Source organism: Trichomycterus rosablanca, chromosome 4 (assembly GCF_030014385.1).
Source record: "Trichomycterus rosablanca isolate fTriRos1 chromosome 4, fTriRos1.hap1, whole genome shotgun sequence".
Lineage (NCBI taxonomy): Eukaryota > Metazoa > Chordata > Actinopteri > Siluriformes > Trichomycteridae > Trichomycterus > Trichomycterus rosablanca.
The window spans coordinates 41,786,527-41,805,768 of NC_085991.1; the positions used below are offsets into that span (position 1 = coordinate 41,786,527).

The window sequence follows — 19,242 nt, forward strand, 5'->3', positions numbered from 1 at the left end:
AAAAATACCAGTGGAGACATGCAAAAAGCTGGTCAGCAATTATAGGAAGCGTTTGATTGCTGTAATAGCCAATAAAGGCTTTTCTATTAATTATTGAGAAGGGTATGAATAATTTTGGACATGCCACTTTTTGTTCAAATGTAAATAAAAGCTGAGAAATATTTTTTTCCATAATGATGCCTCTTGTACATCGTCTTATTATCTTCTGGGAGACGCCTGTGTCATTTCCGGTCCAAAAAAAAAATAGCTGGTTGAATAAAAGTAACTTTAAGTCTAAATTTGCCAGGGGTATGAATAATTTCGGGCTTCACTGTATATATTTATTACCAACCAGCAGTGTACTGTAATACTTACTTAATACTTGTACTGTAATACTGTAATATTTCTTAAGCACCTTGAGCCCTACTTAATTAATGATTTTTTTCTAATGTACCTTGAGCTGTTGTAATACTTGACTTTCCCTCTGGGATTAATAAAGTGATCTATCTATCTATCTATCTATCTATCTATCTATCTATCTATCTATCTATCTATCTATCTATCCATCCATCCATCCATCCATCCATCCATCCATCCATCCATCCATCCATCCATCCATCCATAACAAGGGTTCTGTAAGAAAGACTCAATTCTTACAGTTGCAATACCCCTCCAAGAAACCAGAGGGCAGCCTTGTCTGAGTTCAAACACATCTAACTTCCTGTGCATGTTCTAGAAAGGAAATTTGTGTGTACTCTCTATATGGACTGTTTATCTAGTTTTTTTTCTGGATCTTGTTTTGGACCTGCTTTTTGTAAGAACTGCTTTTTGTTTACTGACACCTAGCTGTATTTGACCTTTTTTGACTGATCAAGTGAAAATGGATTGTTGTCCTCCAGCTGAATCCAAATTCCCTCTGTTTGTATGCTAATACTGGTTCTCAGTTGGCTGTACAGTACAAGTACACTTGTATGACACTCAAAATGGATGATGTTATAGGCTTGTAGTAGGATTTGATCTCATCTGGATTCAAAGAACACACTGTCCTGGTACATCTTTGCATTTTCTTGGTGAAAGCTGAATTCTAGAATGTCATTTGGGGACTCACACTGTAGATGCAAGTAGCAGTCAAGTTCTAGCAGATAGAACCACATGGGCAAATTAAAATCAGCTCTCAAAATACACAGATATGAGTCAGTAATGTAATCAAGTGAAAAACTGCTCTCTACCCACTGCATCTGTTCAATATGAGTGATTGCACTGACAATCATTTTAATGTTTGGTGTGCTGGACAAACCTGTTTACATTTTACTAAAGGTTTTAAGCTATAGGCATTTTTGATTTTGTGCCTTTAAATGCAAAAATCAGGTGTCTGGACAATCCTTTGTCCTATCTATAACAGTCTTGCTACTGGTCAAGACATGATCTCATAATAAGAAAACATCTGAATAAACATATAAAAAAAATGCCATGATTGGGGAAATAATCCAGTAGAGATATATTCATTCATTGTTTGTTTTACCACCACTTTATCCTATTCAGGGCCGTGGTGTATAATTCACTAGACGAAAAGTAGGAAACACCCCGGACAGGTCGCCACTCCATCACAGGGCAAACATGTACACATGTTCACACCAAGGGCAATCTCCAATTAGCCTGACTGCATATCTTTGGACTGTGGAAGGAAACTCACGGACATGGACATGCAAACTACACACAGAAAGTACCCAGACCGCTCCACCTGGGAATTGAACCTAGGACCCTCTTGCTATGAGAAGACAGTGCTACCCACCGAGCCGCATTCGATTTTCAGAGCATTGGGAATGCAGAGCACACATTGTAAACAGCTGGCATTTTAAACTGTTTGCACTGTAGGGACAAAGCAGAGCTTACGGGGTTGTAAACATGATCTGTGCAACCATGAATATGTAAAAGCGCAGATTGTTAAAAATAATTAACTAGAACACTTTGGTATCTGCGATGGATTGTCACCCTGTCCAGGGTATTCCTGCCTTTCACCCAGTCTTTCCTGGTAAAACCACGAACAGGATCAAGTCAATTGATGAAACGAGAAAATTAAGCATTTCATCAAGCTGCAGTCTGCAGTCTTAGAGGCTGCAGTGGCATGAATAATCTTGTTCATGTGACTGTGAAAACAAAACCTTTATTCAAGCTTCAATGTGCCAATTTTGAAGTAGTGACTTATTTCTTGTGCAGCAGTTTTAGCCTAATATGAATGTTACAGTGTCATTTGTGTTTTAGCAAATTTTAATTCATGACAGACTGGGTTTTGGTGCTTTGAATTACATCTGAAGATCTGGACAACCTTTCTATTATTAGGTGACAGTTTGGGTTGGTTCTTACTGACCTAGGGAGTGAAACCACTGTTCCATGCACTTTTTTATGAGTACATTTAAACTATTAACTATTATATTTAACTATATTTACAGTGTATCACAAAAGTGAGTACACCCCTCACATTTCTGCAAATATTTCATTATATCTTTTCATGGGACAACACTATAGACATGAAACTTGGATATAACTTAGAGTAGTCAGTGTACAGCTTGTATAGCAGTGTAGATTTACTGTCTTCTGAAAATGACTCAACACACAGCCATTAATGTCTAAATAGCTGGCAACATAAGTGAGTACACCCCACAGTGAACATGTCCAAATTGTGCCCAAATGTGTCGTTGTCCCTCCCTGGTGTAATGTGTCAAGGTCCCAGGTGTAAATGGGGAGCAGGGCTGTTAAATTTGGTGTTTTGGGTACAATTCTCTCATACTGGCCACTGGATATTCAACATGGCACCTCATGGCAAAGAACTCTCTGAGGATGTGAGAAATAGAATTGTTGCTCTCCACAAAGAAGGCCTGGGCTATAAGAAGATTGCTAACACCCTGAAACTGAGCTACAGCATGGTGGCCAAGGTCATACAGCGGTTTTCCAGGACAGGTTCCACTCGGAACAGGCTTCGCCAGGGTCGACCAAAGAAGTTGAGTCCACGTGTTCGGCGTCATATCCAGAGGTTGGCTTTAAAAAATAGACACGAGTGCTGCCAGCATTGCTGCAGAGGTTGAAGACGTGGGAGGTCAGCCTGTCAGTGCTCAGACCATACACCGCACACTGCATCAACTCGGTCTGCATGGTCGTCATCCCAGAAGGAAGCTGACGCACAAGAAAGCCTGCAAACAGTTTGCTGAAGACAAGCAGTCCAAGAACATGGATTACTGGAATGCCCTGTGGTCTGACGAGACCAAGATAAACTTGTTTGGCTCAGATGGTGTCCAGCATGTGTGGCGGCGCCCTGGTGAGAAGTACCAAGACAACTGTATCTTGCCTACAGTCAAGCATGGTGGTGGTAGCATCATGGTCTTGGGCTGCATGAGTGTTGCTGGCACTGGGGAGCTGCGGTTCATTGAGGGAAACATGAATTCCAACATGTACTGTGACATTCTGAAACAGAGCATGATCCCCTCCCTTCAAAAACTGGGCCTCATGGCAGTTTTCCAACAGGATAACGACCCCATACACAACCTCCAAGATGACAACTGCCTTGCTGAGGAAGCTGAAGGTAAAGGTAATGGACTAAACCCAATTGAGCACCTGTGGCGCATCCTCAAGTGGAAGGTGGAGGAGTTCAAGGTGTCTAACATCCACCAGCTCCGTGATGTCATCATGGAGGAGTGGAAGAGGATTCCAGTAGCAACCTGTGCAGCTCTGGTGAATTCCATGCCCAGGAGGGTTAAGGCAGTGCTGGATAATAATGGTGGTCACACAAAATATTGACACTTTGGGCACAATTTGGACATGTTCACTGTGGGGTGTACTCACTTATGTTGCCAGCCATTTAGACATTAATGGCTGTGTGTTGAGTTATTTTCAGAAGACAGTAAATCTACACTGCTATACAAGTTGTACACTGACTACTCTAAGTTATATCCAAGTTTCATGTCTATAGTGTTGTCCCATGAAAAGATATAATGAAATATTTGCAGAAATGTGAGGGGTGTACTCACTTTTGTGATACACTGTATATGGGCACAGGTTACCAGTTACGGTCAATCACGAAAAAATTAATTTAAGGCAATGCCATTTTAATTAAATATCAATTTCAGCAACTTCATATGCTTAAAGATTTTATGGACAAAGAAGTGTGTTCCAAAAACAGCAGCAGTAATCATTAAAACCTCAGGCTGCATATAATAAAAAAATAGACACAGTTTTTTCTCTGAACGTGACATTTTATATTAAGGTACATGTACATTACATTCTACTGTTGTGCTCGCGGTAATCTAGAGAGCTCACTCTCCAATCAGAACTGATTACACACTCATACTTACACACAGACAAAAACATCCCATACGTACAGATTTTTTTAAAGTTCATGCAGTCATTCAATAATAAAGCTCGGCCTAATTTAGGCTGCTTTCACATAGACAAAATAAAAAAATATGACCACTTTAAATTACAAAAAAACCCTGAACCAAAATAATAAATTAAGTACAAAAAGAAGAGAATAAAGCATTTTTGACATTTCATAAATAAAAGGATTTTATCAAATAAATAAATGATCCACAGATATTTACAGCACTGAAGTGTTTTATGCGTTTTATCCACGTTTTTCTGAGTAACATTGATACTGAGCAGAGCGAACAGCGATAGAGACATTTATGACATTCGGCACTGCACAACAGGGTGACCAGTTAGATACGGTATGAAGTATGAAAAGAAGCATCACTGGATGTCGCAGACTGTCTTTGGAATCATTGGCTGGATTCTTTTAGCTCCTCCCCCTCAAAACAGGCACTAATTTAATTACCATTACCCACAGATGACATCACTTGAAGTCCCATAATCCCTGCCCGATCTTTCTTTTCTGACAGTTCTTGGGCGTTTGTCATTCGGCTAGTCTTCGGCCAGCGCGTGCCACTTCGCAATCTGTCGCCGTGGGTGATCGCAGATCTCGCGCCAGTGCTCGCCAGCGGTGCCTGGGGATGAGGTCCCCAGGAGGAGACGGCCAACGATGGGTGTGCGTGCTGTTCTATCGGAATCCAGCAGCAGAAGCTCGACGCTGGTGTCCCGCAGGCCCTCCTCGGTGGGCACGTCGAAGACGAAGAGCTCGTTGAAGACGGGGTTCGGGGTGCACTTTTTCACGTGGGTCTTTTTCTTGCACACGCGTTTCTTGCCCTGGTACAGGTTTACCTTTACGTAAGGGTCTGAAAGGGAAAAAGGGAAGAGAATAAAAAAGACATCTAGCTAGGTCAATACGTGGGGTGGCGGAAATACTGAATGTTGTTGAGTGGGGTTGATTTGATAAGACGTAATAAAGACTTGACATGTCTATTGTATATTGTATACTGGTAAAAATTCCTACTGATATCTTGTGTACTTATTTGAGCGTGTGGTAGTTTATATGATTAAGTTTTTTAATATGAAATTTAATATGAAATGATTTTTCTGGGGCTATGAACAATTGTTATCTTTTTTTATCTGTTTATTTTCTAAACATTTATACTGGGCGCTTAAGGGGTGCAGCAGTCTGTTATGCTAGCTGTCTGGATCTGAAGTGCTGTAATGGATTAGTGCCCTGTCAAATGTTTCCTGGATCACAACCCTGACCAGAATAAAGTGGTTGATGGAAATGAGATAAGAACATTTTTACTTCATATTTATTCCAAATGTAACTTTCAAATTTTTTTTTCCATTTACAGTAGACCCTTGAGTTCAGAACAGTTTACCATACGAACATTTTGGGTTAAGAACTATCTTTTCCAACTTAACATACAAACTCGAGAAATTCGAGAAACACGTGACGTCACGAACAAGTTGACAGTGAGCGAACATTCGGACAGCGGACGGTGTGTTTCCGGTGTTTTCTTGATATTTTGTAAAATTCAATATTAAAATGTCCCCAAAGAAGGTGTAGAGGAAGCCTAGTGGTGAGAAAATTAAAAAATCTATTAAATTTGTTGTTGTACAGTGTGATTACTCCTGCCAGTAGCTGTCACTGTGTATCAGACAGAGGGGACAGTGAGTGAGAGAAAAGAAGGAATTCAGCTCAGTAAACTATTCTTTCTTTCGTGCAATTACACCTACAAAATACGATACCATTAAAATAAAGAAGGAAATAATAGAGAAATATGAGAGTTATTGTTGTTTCTGGTAGATACATTTTATAAAAAAAGAAGGAAATTGTGTATGGTGCATGGTACTACACGCATTGTACTAAAATGTGATGTGTGTGTGTACTACTGTGTATTGTTGGTTATTATTGTTTATTACATTAATGTCTATTCTATAATTTAAGATTTAAGGGAAAATATACTTGTATTTATAACAAAAAAGACCATTTAAAACATTAGAAAGGTTAGGTAAGGGGGGGTTTGGGAGGTCTGGCACGGATTAATTCTATTTACATTATTTCTTATGGGAAAAATAGGTTTAACTAACGAACAATTTGACTTAAGAACAGCCCTTCAGAACCAATTAAATTGCTGTGTCTCAGCAGTACATGGCAGTACATTTCAAAACTTCCAGGCCTTTTAAATTGCAGCTCATCAGCCTTGTAACCTTGTAGCTAATCTATAGCTAGTTTTGCTCTGTTTATATATATATATATATTATTTTATTTAACCTTTATTTAACCAGGCAAGTCATTAAGAACTGCTTCTTTTTTGCAATGGCGGCCTGGCAAAAGGCAAAGCCTCTTGAGGAACAATCATACAAACAAATTTACATAAGACACTAAAAACAAACAACGATGATCACAATACAATAACACATAGTCGAATCATCCAGCAATAGTATAAAAGAAAAATCAACTTGTCATACAGCTGCATGTATCTCTTAAGATATCTGTAATTTGTTTTTTAAAAGTTGTCTTAGAAATAAATGTATCCAGCCTTAGAGTTTCTTGCAGTTTGTTCCAGTCTATGGCTGAAGCCACTTGAAATGATGACTGACCAAAAATGGTGTTCGTTTTAGGAACCTTCAGTGAAATACGATGAGCAGCGCGAGTATAATAAACTGAAGATGAGGTTTGCAATAAATGACACAAATAGGGAGGAGACGATGTATTCGAGGTCCCAGCTCTGGTGTCCTAGCGTGTGTTTTTCCAGGACCAATTAAGCCACAAGCTGACTTTGTTCCCAAACATCAGAAATAGACATAATTATCAACAACTGGCAGAATATGAGGAGAACTTCTGGTCTACTAATACTATTGGATTCTCACCTGAGGGCCCATTGCGGTCTGTCTTGGGCAGGTGACGAGCTTTAAGAACCACTACCGTCAGGGTGCTGGTGGTGGACTGATAACACAAAGACAGGAGCAGCTCTCCCCTCCCTGCAGTTGTCTACACAAAGAAAGTAATAAAAACACATTTAACACATTCATACTCAATCTGCAACCATAATAATGCAACCATAATAAACTTCATAATAATTTCTATAGTGTTACTATTACAGGCTGTTTTGAGGCTAAGAATGGGCATTAAGAATCATATGAACACATTTTAAAGCACATGAAAACACTGTTTTACCATCTACATTGATCAGCCATAAATTAAAACCACCTCCATTTTACCAGCTCCACTTACCATATAGCGGCACTTTGTAGTTCTACAACTACTGACTGTAGTCCATCTGTTTCTCTACAAACTGTTTTAGCCTGCTTTCACCCTGTTCTTCAATGATCAGGACCCCCACAGGACCACCACAGAGTAGGTATTATTTAGGTGGTGGATCATTCTCAGCTCTGCAGTGACAATGACATGGTGGTGGTGTGTTAGTGTGTGTTGTGCTGGTATGAGTGAATCAGACACAGCAGCACTGCTGGAGTTATTAAATACCATGTCCACTCACTGTCCACTCTATTAAACACTCCTACCTAGTTGGTCCACCTTGCAGATGTAAAGTCAGAGACGATCGCTCATCTATTGCTGCTGTTTGAATTGGACCTTCACCAATGGTCATAGCCCACGTGGTGCTGTTGGCTGAACATTTTTGGTTGGTGGAGAATTCTCAGTCCAGCAGGGACAGTGAGGTGTTTAAAAACTCCATCAGCATTGCTGTGTCTTATCTACTCATACCAGCACAACACACACTAACACACCACCACCATGTCAGTGTCACTGCAGTGCTGAGAATGACCCACCACCCAAATAATACCTGCTCTGTAGTGGTCCTGGGAGAGTCCTGACCATTGAAAAACAGGGTGAAAGGGGGAGAAACAGATGGACTACAGTCAGTAATTGTAGAACTACAAAGTGCTTCTATATGGTACGTGGAGCTGATAAAATGGACAGTGAGCGTAGAAACAAGGAGGTGGTTTTAATGTTATGGCTGATCGGTGTATAATGTCATACATCAAACAACTTTTCTCTTACATAACACAGGCAGTGCAACACAGTCCGCACTGTCTTACCAAGAGTAAATTTAATAACATGTTACCATGGAAACCAGCAACAGGTTTAATTGCTTCAACCAATGTGTGATTACTTCTGTTTGTCTTTTATAGCTTTATTTTCCAGCTGACTTCTCCTAGCACTCCAAAACCAAGTTTATTATTTAAACAAGATGGAAAATTCTTCTCTCAATATCAAGACACAGTCTTGGTAGTACTGACAATTATGTTGTGTCATAGTGCTACATCAGCTACATCAGTGTAACGTTTATTAGTCACACTGTGACTAAATGAGGCACTGTGTTCCCAACTGGCCATAAAAATCTGCATGGTCCTAATCAATAGCCAACTGGGCAGTGTGACAGTCCATGAGTCATCTAGCATCAATCTCAAGAAAAGAAACTTTCTTTGCCTCCAAATGGCACTCAGTCAATTGTCAGCCTGCCATTCTGAATCCTCAACTGTCCTCAAATCTCCCCTAAATCCAATACATTATTCGGTCTGATACCATTTCAATTTGCTGCTCTTAAGGATTTAATCTAAGGCATATTTAAGAACTCTTGTAATTGTTTTATGTGATGTGTGGTGTAATGTTTCTTTTTTCTTTATTTTCCCTTTGTTTCTTTGTTCTTTATTATACCACTATCTCTTCTATCTACTAGTGCTCCTGGCACTGGTCAGGCTGTCACTGTTAATAAGAACCTGTTCTTAATGTCTCACCTGGTTAAATAAAGCTATGTGAGTAAATATGTGAGCTTACTCTCCAGTGTTAGCCATTTGAAGACATGTCTTCCTCTCACCATAAAAACAGTGCCTCATTTGATTTACAAGTAAATATAGCATTTATTAATATAAATGTCTTAATGTCTTTATGTTTCATTCCCATCAACAGCTAAATCCTGATCAGGGTTGTGGCAGATCTGGTTTCACTGGAAAACACTGAGCACAATGCAGGAATACCTTAAACAGGGTGCCAATCTATTGCAGGGCTTTAACCAAGACTTTTGTGGTGTGATGTGGACTGGTAAGGTAAAAGTAGAACTATTTGCAAGACATTTTGCAAGCTAACACAGCAATACATGATGAGATAAGGGGATGTTTTGCTGCTTTAGGGCCATAAATGATGAAACCCTTTATTCAGCAGTTCATAATCTAAAGCTCAAACGTTAAGGATGAACTTTTTTAATTAAGGATTTGGGTTGGCCTTGTCAAAGTCCTAATTAAAGCTCTGGAGCTGTTGGTAATTTATGTTCAAAAGCCCTCAAATAGTGCTAAATAAAAGCAATTCTGAAAAGAATAGTAAGCCTTGTATAGAGACATAAAAGGCAGATCTTTACTTATCAGAAGTGTTTGGTTACAGTTGTTGCAAAAGATGACATAACAGCACTTATTATACTGTACTAAAATATATTATTATACTCTCTACTAAAATATATATTAAGTGAGCCTCATTGCATTATAGACTGTAAGTGGTTTAAATCTTGGTTTAATACTCTTTTTTTATTATTATTATTTTTTTATGCTTTTTCTCCCTTTTAGTGCGTCCAATTGCCCGATTGCGTCATGCTTCCTCTCCACCAATGCCAATCCCTGCTTTGACTGAGGAGAATGAAGCTAACCCATGCCCCCACCGACATGTGGGCAGCATGCCGTATGCATCTTATCACCTGCACTTTGACGAGTGCAGTGCAGCTCAGCGTTGTGTACGGAGAGACACACCCTGAGAGCACTCTTTTCTCATCTCTGTGCAGGCGCCATCAATCAGCCAGCAGAGGTCGTAATTGCACCAGTCATGGGAGAGAGACCCCATCCGGCTTAGTCCCACCCATATCTGAACAACAGGCCAATCGTTGTTCATGTGGCCCCTCAACCTTAGCCGGCAGGCAGAGCTGAGATTCGATACGATGTATTCGAGATCCCAGCTCTGGTTCCAGCGTGTGTTTTTACCGCTTTAATACTCTTTACTATTGTTCTTGTTTTGGTCTTGACCACTAAAAGTGTTGGTCTTGATATCGGGTTGTAAGGGTCTACAGCAGGGGTGTCAAACTCATTTTTACAGAGGGCCTTTAATAATCTGCATTATGGTGGCCCTCAAAGGGCCGATTGTAACGTATCCTGCTGTAATGGCAGTCTGCCTTTTAAGTCTTGGACAATTTGTTGTTTTTCTTGGAGGCTAAATTCTGTGTTTGGTGTCAAAATGTCAAATTTATACTGTATATTTATAATGTATATCTACATTTATATTGTACTCCTTTACCACAGACACGGCCTCATAACACAAGAGACATACCGCTTTTTCTTCCTGAAGCAAACATGTTTTCACTTTCCCATCTTTTATTAAATTTCCTCCTTCTGCTTCAGTTTTTTCTTCTTGTACATTTTAAGATTATTTGTAAAGATTTCTCAACATCACTTGTTGGAAAACTGCCTCAGTTAACCACTGATGTGGAAACACTGCCATCTAGTGGCGGGATACTGTCACTTTGTGGGTTACAAAATCGGCATGCATTGTGGGAGATGCAGCTTATGTACGATATTACAGTTTATTTTAAGACAATCATATGACGTGGCGGGCCAGATTTGGCCCATGGGCCTTGAGTTTGACACATGTGCTCTACAGCTTGACTACAACACTGTATTGTACCCCTCACCTTTCTAATCAATGTTGTGTTATAGGTTAGACCCATATAACACAACATTGATTAGAAACTTCATTACTGTCATTTTTTTCTCAATAACAGTAAAGATGCTGGCTATGGGAATTAGTTATGTCCAATTTGGGGGAAAAAATTAAGAATATTTAAACAAATGGGTTAGGAAGATGCTTATACACAGTGTACTCCAAAGATATATCCTCAATATATTTGAATTATTTAAAATGCATATGAATCTAATAGAGGTGGTTGACTACTAGTGGTGCTATCAGCCGGCCAGGCGTCTACATAACCATGACTGGCTATACCAGGGTGGTTGTGGGCTGTCATGAATTGGCACCCTGTCCAGGGTATTCCTTCCTTGCACCCAGTAATTACCGGTGAATACAGACCTGCCATGACCCTGACCAGGATAAAGCCGCTAATACAAAAAATGAAAAACAACCTAATAGGGCTGGTTGGTTCTGTTAGCAATCTGATTAAGTATTTAGCTCTTGTGGTTCGCTGGTCCATCTCAGTTTTGTGATGAGAGACATAGAAGCTTTTTATTGACGCCCACACACATCGAGAATCAAGTTTCCATGGATTCGAGGGTGTGTCTATAGAGGCCCATGACATGCAGACTTACTATTGAGCGTTTCTAATGCTGCATTATTCACAGAGGACACCAGAGAGCTAATAGACTCTCATTCGCTTCTTCTGTACACATCAAACATCATCACCCACAAAGAATATCAGATTAAACAAATACACCTATCAAGAAATGTCTGTAAATGTTTACATCAAATATTTTGGTGTTATATATGATGACGACATAATAATTCAAGGGCAAAGCTGTATACTGGGTTTCATATTAATAAGGTAAAAAGTTCCTCAATAACCCTTTAATTAGTTTAGTTAACAGAAGTTTGAGGGCACCCAAGTGGTGCAGCAGAATATTCCACTAGCACAACAGTTCTTCTCCAACTCCATATACACACACACACACACACATACCTGTATATACTGTATATATATATATATTGTTTATGCATTTCTCCCCTTTTTTCCCTTTTAGCTCGTCCGATTGCGTCATGCTTCCTCTCCACCATTGCCGATCCCCGCTCTGATTGAGGAGAACGAAGCTAACCCATGCCCCCTCAGACACGTGGGCAGCAGCTGTATGCGTTTTGTCACCTACACTGTGACTAGTGCAATGCAGATCAGCAGTGTGTACGGAGAGACACACCCTAACAGCACTCTTTTCCCGTCTCTGTGCAGGCGCCATCAATCAGCCAGCAGAGGTCGTAATTGCATTAGTTATGAGAGAGTACCAATCCAGCCGGCAGGCAGAGCTGAGACTCAATATGATGTTTTCGAGATCCCAGCTCTGGTGTTCCAGCATGTGTTTTTGCCGCTGCGCCACCTGAGCGTCCACAGCTCTGTGTTCTTAACGCTCTGAGTTCGAATCTCAGCTCTGCAACCGGTCAGCTGTGTGCCCTCTAGCAGGCACAGTTGGCAGTGACTGCAGCAGACAAAACTGACCACGAGTCTGCATTGTGGGAAAAGACAGGGCAAAAAAGGTGTGAGAGCTTCGATGCCGTGTAAGGACCCTGGTTAGTAGCCAAAGGTGCCTGTACAAAAGTGGAGGAATGCAGAGATCAGTGTGTGACTCTTCGTGCACGAGACTGGCCACATCCTCAGACTCTATTGGTTTGACTAGCCCTGGTGCACATACAAATTACTACAGTGCCAATAGCTCCACCTTGTGGAAAAACTTCTTCCTGTTTACCATGCTTTACGTGTTTATAAAGTCACATCACAGCAATATTGACAAGACACATGCTAGCAATCCAGCAATGGTGCAATCACTGAGTTTGTGCTTTGTTCAATCATATACATATTATATATTTTAGGGTGATAACAGTAATTTTGTGAAATAGTCCCCACGTGTGCAGTTTTAAGTAAATAATATATAGTATGTATCTCTTACCCTCACATTCCTTTTGATGATGTCACGGCTCATGATGACCCTCCCCTCAGCCAGGTCCACGTCAGCCAGCGGGACCAAAGTTTCTCCAATCACCTCATCGCGGGAATACCGATCAAAACTGAGCACCATGAAGTGTAAAGCCAGCTGGGGGACGCGAGAGTATGGGATGCCGTAGAAGCTGAAGGTCTCGTCAAAGGCTGGGTCCAGAGTCTTCCTCAGAACCCTGGTCTTGACCTTGTGTTTTTTCTCAGGAAGCAACGTAAGCTTGATGTAGGGGTCAGAGGTCAGAGACTGCTCATCTGTGGCAGACAGGCCATGCGCCTCTTTAACGTGCACAATGAAAGCCTTTTTCTCAAAGTTGTACTCGAGCGAGAAGGAAAGCGTGCCCACACCGTTCTCCTTTTCCTGGACCTTCTCCAGAGCCGGGGTGGGCATCTGGCTTGAGACATTGCTCTCTGGGGTTTCATCCTCCTGCGTTCCCACCTGTCCGGTGCCTGGATGCGGGGATGGAATATCCTGATCTGGGGTGCTTCTGACCTTGGCTTGAAGAATGGGAGGTGCAAATGTGAAGTTCCCATTCAAGTCTCGTTTTTCCAAGTCAAGATGAAGTACCGGACGCCCACCACTGGGACTCGAGAGCGTTTTTTTCTGTGCTGGGTCAGATGTCTTCTCTCCCGCTATTTTTTTCTTGCCGTTCAGACTTTCAGGGTAGATGTCCACACCCTTGAGCATGTGGACGAATTTGTAAGGTGGGGTCTTGGCACCGCTTTTGTTGGTCTTGCGCTGGCAGCAAATCCAGGCAAAGGCAGAAACGCTGAAGACCAGACCAAAGATGCTGACCACAGCAACGCTTAAGGGAACCTCCACTGGAAAAGAAAGGACAGCACACACTTGTGTCAGCCGGTTTATGTCAATACAGTCTTTGTACCGTAGTTCTATCCCACTGTTATTGATTTTTTTTAGGCTCTACGTTCTAATAGATTATTCTTGTTTCTCTTTTTTGTTAGCAAAGCACGTTTACTAAAAGAAAAATCTATATTTGTATATATGTATTACATCAGAGCTGGCACAAATACAGACACTGTGACTCAATTGTTTAAGCTCAGAAACTCAGTCTCAGAAAAAACACCCTTAAAATAACAGTCACTTCACACCTCCAGTAAAACTCTCCAGAGATTTGGGGACTTGTGATTTATACACTGCTTATAACAGGCATCCTGTAATCATAACTGACTTTCCTATTAGTATGTTTGTCAAAAATACACACAAAAACCCACACAGGGCACAAAGCAGAAACACACTATAAATAGGGCATAAATTAAATACATTTAAATATATTATAAATATAAATATATTATATATAAATATATAAATATAATATACATATATATAATATCTAAATATATTTAAATATATTAAATAGGGCATAAATTAAATGAATATATATATATATATATATATATATATATATATATATATATATATATATATATATATATATATATATATATATATATATATATAAAGATTTAAATATATTATATTAAAAATATATTATAAATATAAATAGGGCATCAATAAATCATTAAAAACTTGAACTGATGATTCTTGTGTAACGAGTAAACTACCTGTGCTGTCATGAATGTAACCAAAGTGTGTAAAACATGATGTTAAAATCCTAATAAATAAATAATAATAACATACACTGCATATAACAAAAGTCCTGTAATCATAACTGACTGTCCTATTAGTATGTTTGTCAAAAATAAGCCAAAAAACACCTACACAGGGCACAAAGCAGAAACACACCATTAACAGGGCATCAATCCTTCACAATCACAAAAACCTACTGACAATTCAGTGCAACCAGTTTAACTTTTACATGTTTTGGAAGGTGGGAGGACACCAAAGTACCTGGAGGAATCCCACACAGTACACATAGTAACTGGGAGGTTATTTTATTTATTAATTTATTTATTTATTAGGATTTTAACGTCATGTTTTACACTTTGGTTACATTCATGACAGAAACTGTAGTTACACGTTACACAAGATTAATCAGTTCACAAGTTTAATGTCAAACACAGTCATGGACAATTTTGTATCTCCAATTAACCTTACTTGCATGTCTTCGGACTGTGGGAGGAAACCTGGGGAGAACATGCAAACTCCACACAGAAAGGACATGGACCACCCCACCTGGGGATCAAACCCATGACCTTCTTGCTGTGAGGTGACAGTGCTACCCACTGAGCCACCGTGTTGCCCATAACTGGAAGGTTATGATCCATGGGACTCATGTTTGAGTTGGTTATCTTCTAGACCTTCATCAGTGGTCACAGGACGCTGCCAACGGGGTGCTGTTGGCTGAATATATTTTTGGTTGGTGGACTATTCTCAGTCCAGCAGTGACAGTGAGGTGTTTAAAAACTCCATCAGTGCTGCTGTGTCTTATGTGCATTCTTCCAGCTGCACCACATGCAGCCCACACCCAAACATAGTCAAGTTCTTGTTCTACTACTTTCCTTAAATTGTTCCTCTTATAACACTCCTGTGTGGAGTTTGCAGGTTCTCCCCATGTCTGTGTGGGTTTCCTCCAGGAGCTCCGGTTTCCTCCCACAGTCCAAAGACTACATAAGGTTCATCAGTTCACAACTTTAACACACAGTCATGGACAACTTTGTATCTCTAATTCACCTCACTTGCATGTCTTTGGACTGTGGGAGGAAGCCTGGGGAGAACATGCAAACTGTGAGGCGACAGTACCCACTGAGCCACTGTTTTGCCCATAACTGGAAGGTTATGAACCATGGGACTCATAACCCATGTTGCTGCGTGGCGCCCATTCTTCCAGCTGCGCCACATGCAGCCCACACCCAAACATAGTCACGTTCTTGTTCTACTATTTTCCTTAAATTGTTCTTCTTATAACACCTGTGTGGAGTTTGCAGGTTCTCCCCGTGTCTGTGTGGGGTTCCTCCAGGAGCTCTGGTTTCCTCCCACAGTCCAAAGACGTATTACATAAGGTTCATCAGTTCACAAGTTTAACACACAGTCATGGACAATTTTGTATCTCCAATTCACCTTACTTGCATGTTTTTGGACTGTGGGAGGAAGCCTGGGGAGAACATGCAAACTGTGAGGCGACAGTGCTACCCACTGAGCCACTGTTTTGCCCATAACTGGAAGGTTATGAACCATGGGACTCATAACCCATGTTGCTGCGTGGCGCCCATTCTTCCAGCTGCGCCACATGCAGCCCACACCCAAACATAGTCACGTTCTTGTTCTACTATTTTCCTGAAATTGTTCTTCTTATAACACCTCTGTGGAGTTTGCAGGTTCTCCCAGTGTCTGTGTGGGGTTCCTCCAGGAGCTCTGGTTTCCTACCGCAGTCGAAAGACTTATTACATAAGGTTAATCAGTTCACAACTTTAACACACAGTCATGGACAATTTTGTATCTCCAATTAACCTTACTTGCATGTCTTTGGACTGTGGAAGGAAACATGGGGAGAACATGCAAACTCCACACAGAAAGGACCCGGACCGCCCTACCTGGGGTTGAAACCAGGACCTTCTTGCTGTGAGGCGACAGAGCCCATAACTGGAAGGTTGAATCAACCTCATGAACCATGTTGCTGCGTGGCGCCCATTCTTCCAGCTGCATCACATGCAGCCCACACCCAAACATAGTCAAGTTCTTGTTCTACTATTTTCCTTAAATTGTTCTTCTTATAACACCTGTGTGGAGTTTGCAGGTTCTCCCCGTGTCTGTGTGGGGTTCCTCCAGGAGCGCCGGTTTCCTCCCACAGTCCAAAGACGTATTACATAAGGTTCATCAGTTCACAAGTTTAACACACAGTCATGGACAATTTTGTATCTCCAATTCACCTTACTTGCATGTCTTTGGACTGTGGGAGGAAGCCTGGGGAGAACATGCAAACTCCACACAGAAAGGACCCGGACCGTCCTACCTGGGGATGCTATGAGCTACCCACTGAGCCACCGTGTTGCCCATAACTGGAAGGTTATGAACCATCATGAACCATATTGCTGCGTGGCGCCCATTCTTCCAGCTGCGCCACACGCAGCCCACACCCCAACATGGTCAAGTTCTTGTTGTACTATTTTTCTTAAATGGTTCTTCTTATAACACTCTCTGATGTAGGTCCTGTTGAACATTTTGGTGTAGAATTAACCAAATAACCATCCAGTGCTGGATGGAACCATTTATTCATTCATAACTGTGTAGCCTGTAGACTAAACCTATTTTATTTATTACATATTGATCTAATTTCTGATTTTCCCTCTGAAGAACCAGTGTTTGGACACGAATCGACACATTTCCTTATTAATCATTAATAATAATGATTAATAACAGCAGCATGCTGGTTCTGTTATGCATACACACAGAGATGAATAGTCTGGAAATTTCCTACTGCACAAAGGGTGTATCTCCCCCCTCGTACACACCCAGAACACCCCTCTCTGACAGAATAGGATGGGAATGACTCAGAGAACCTGGTGCCAACGTGAACCCAAATTCATCATGTAGGCTACAACGCTGTTCGCTGTGCGGGCTCCAGCTATGACGTCATGTTCCGTTTATAGCCAACGCGCGCGTCAAAGCGCAATCACGAGCCCATTAAACATGATTAACATGTGCTTACAGTTCAACTACATCCTAATTAACTGATACGCGTGCATACAAACGTTATATACATTATCTGTCCTGCCTTAAATACGTTCTCGTTCTTGTGCGTTACGTTATAGAAAGCGCGTTACTCACCGACTTGTCCCTGATCCGCGCTCACGGGAGCCATCGTGCACGAGCGCTTGTTTACTAGGCTGCACCCCTCCGGTACTGTGTAGTAATATAAGAGGAGCTGAAGGTTGAGCTTCTTTCCTAAAAACAAAACGGAGACTGTCTTTTACTACAGGTTTCCAAACTGCCTCCTTGTACTGATGCTTTCCTCACTGAAATGATGCTCTCTCTCTCCTCTCTCCTCACTGAAATGATGCTCTCTCTCCTCACTAATATGACGCCCTCTCTCCCCTCACTGAAATGATGCTCTCTCTCCTCACTAATATGACGCCCTCTCTCTCCTCACTGAAATGATGCTCTCTCTCCTCACTAATATGACGCCCTCTCTCTCCTCACTGAAATGATGCTCTCTCTCTCTCTCCTCTCTCCACGCTGAAATGATGCTCTCTCTCCTCACTGAAAATGATGCTCTCTCTCTCCTCACTGACTCCCTGAAATGATGTTCTTTCTCTCCTCACTGAAATGATGCTCCCTCTCTCTCTCCTCACTGAAATGATGCTCTCTCTCCTCACTAATATGACGCCCTCTCTCTCCTCACTAAAATGATGCTCTCTCTCTCTCCTCTCTCCACGCTGAAATGATGCTCTCTCTACTCACTGAAAATGATGCTCTCTCTCTCTCTCTCCTCACTGACTCCCTGAAATGATGTTCTTTCTCTCCTCACTGAAATGATGCTCCCTCTCTTTCTCTTCACTGAAATTATGCGCTCTCTCTCTCTCTCTCTCTCTCTCTCTCTCTCTCTCTCTCTCTCTCTCTCTCCACAGTGACTCCCTGAAATGATGCTCTTTCTCTCCTCACTGAAATGATGCTCCCTCTCTTTCTCCTCACTGAAATGATGCTCTCTCTCCTCACTAATATGACGCCCTCTCTCTCCTCACTGAAATGATGCTCTCTCTCTCTCTCCTCTCTCCACGCTGAAATGATGCTCTCTCTCCTCACTGAAAATGATGCTCTCTCTCTCCTCACTGACTCCCTGAAATGATGTTCTTTCTCTCCTCACTGAAATGATGCTCCCTCTCTCTCTCCTCACTGAAATGATGCTCTCTCTCCTCACTAATATGACGCCCTCTCTCTCCTCACTAAAATGATGCTCTCTCTCTCTCCTCTCTCCACGCTGAAATGATGCTCTCTCTACTCACTGAAAATGATGCTCTCTCTCTCTCTCTCCTCACTGACTCCCTGAAATGATGTTCTTTCTCTCCTCACTGAAATGATGCTCCCTCTCTTTCTCTTCACTGAAATTATGCGCTCTCTCTCTCTCTCTCTCTCTCTCTCTCTCTCTCTCTCTCTCTCTCTCTCTCTCTCTCTCTCTCTCTCTCTCTCTCCACAGTGACTCCCTGAAATGATGCTCTTTCTCTCCTCACTGAAATGATGCTCCCTCTCTTTCTCCTCACTGAAATG

At 41.4% G+C, this 19,242-nt stretch overlaps 1 protein-coding gene across 1 annotated transcript; it reads right to left on the bottom strand.

Annotated features, from left to right (window-relative positions):
- Window positions 1-4,161: 4,161 nt before the first annotated feature.
- syt4 (synaptotagmin IV) lies at window positions 4,162-18,067 on the bottom strand. Its single transcript, XM_062993334.1, has 4 exons — window positions 17,806-18,067; window positions 13,015-13,880; window positions 7,219-7,339; window positions 4,162-5,201 (listed from the first exon to the last, which is right to left on the bottom strand). Exons 1-4 carry the CDS (start codon window positions 17,837-17,839, stop codon window positions 4,891-4,893), a joined length of 1,332 nt encoding a protein of 443 aa, XP_062849404.1. The 5' UTR covers window positions 17,840-18,067; the 3' UTR covers window positions 4,162-4,890.
- Between the last annotated feature and the right edge of the window lie 1,175 nt (window positions 18,068-19,242).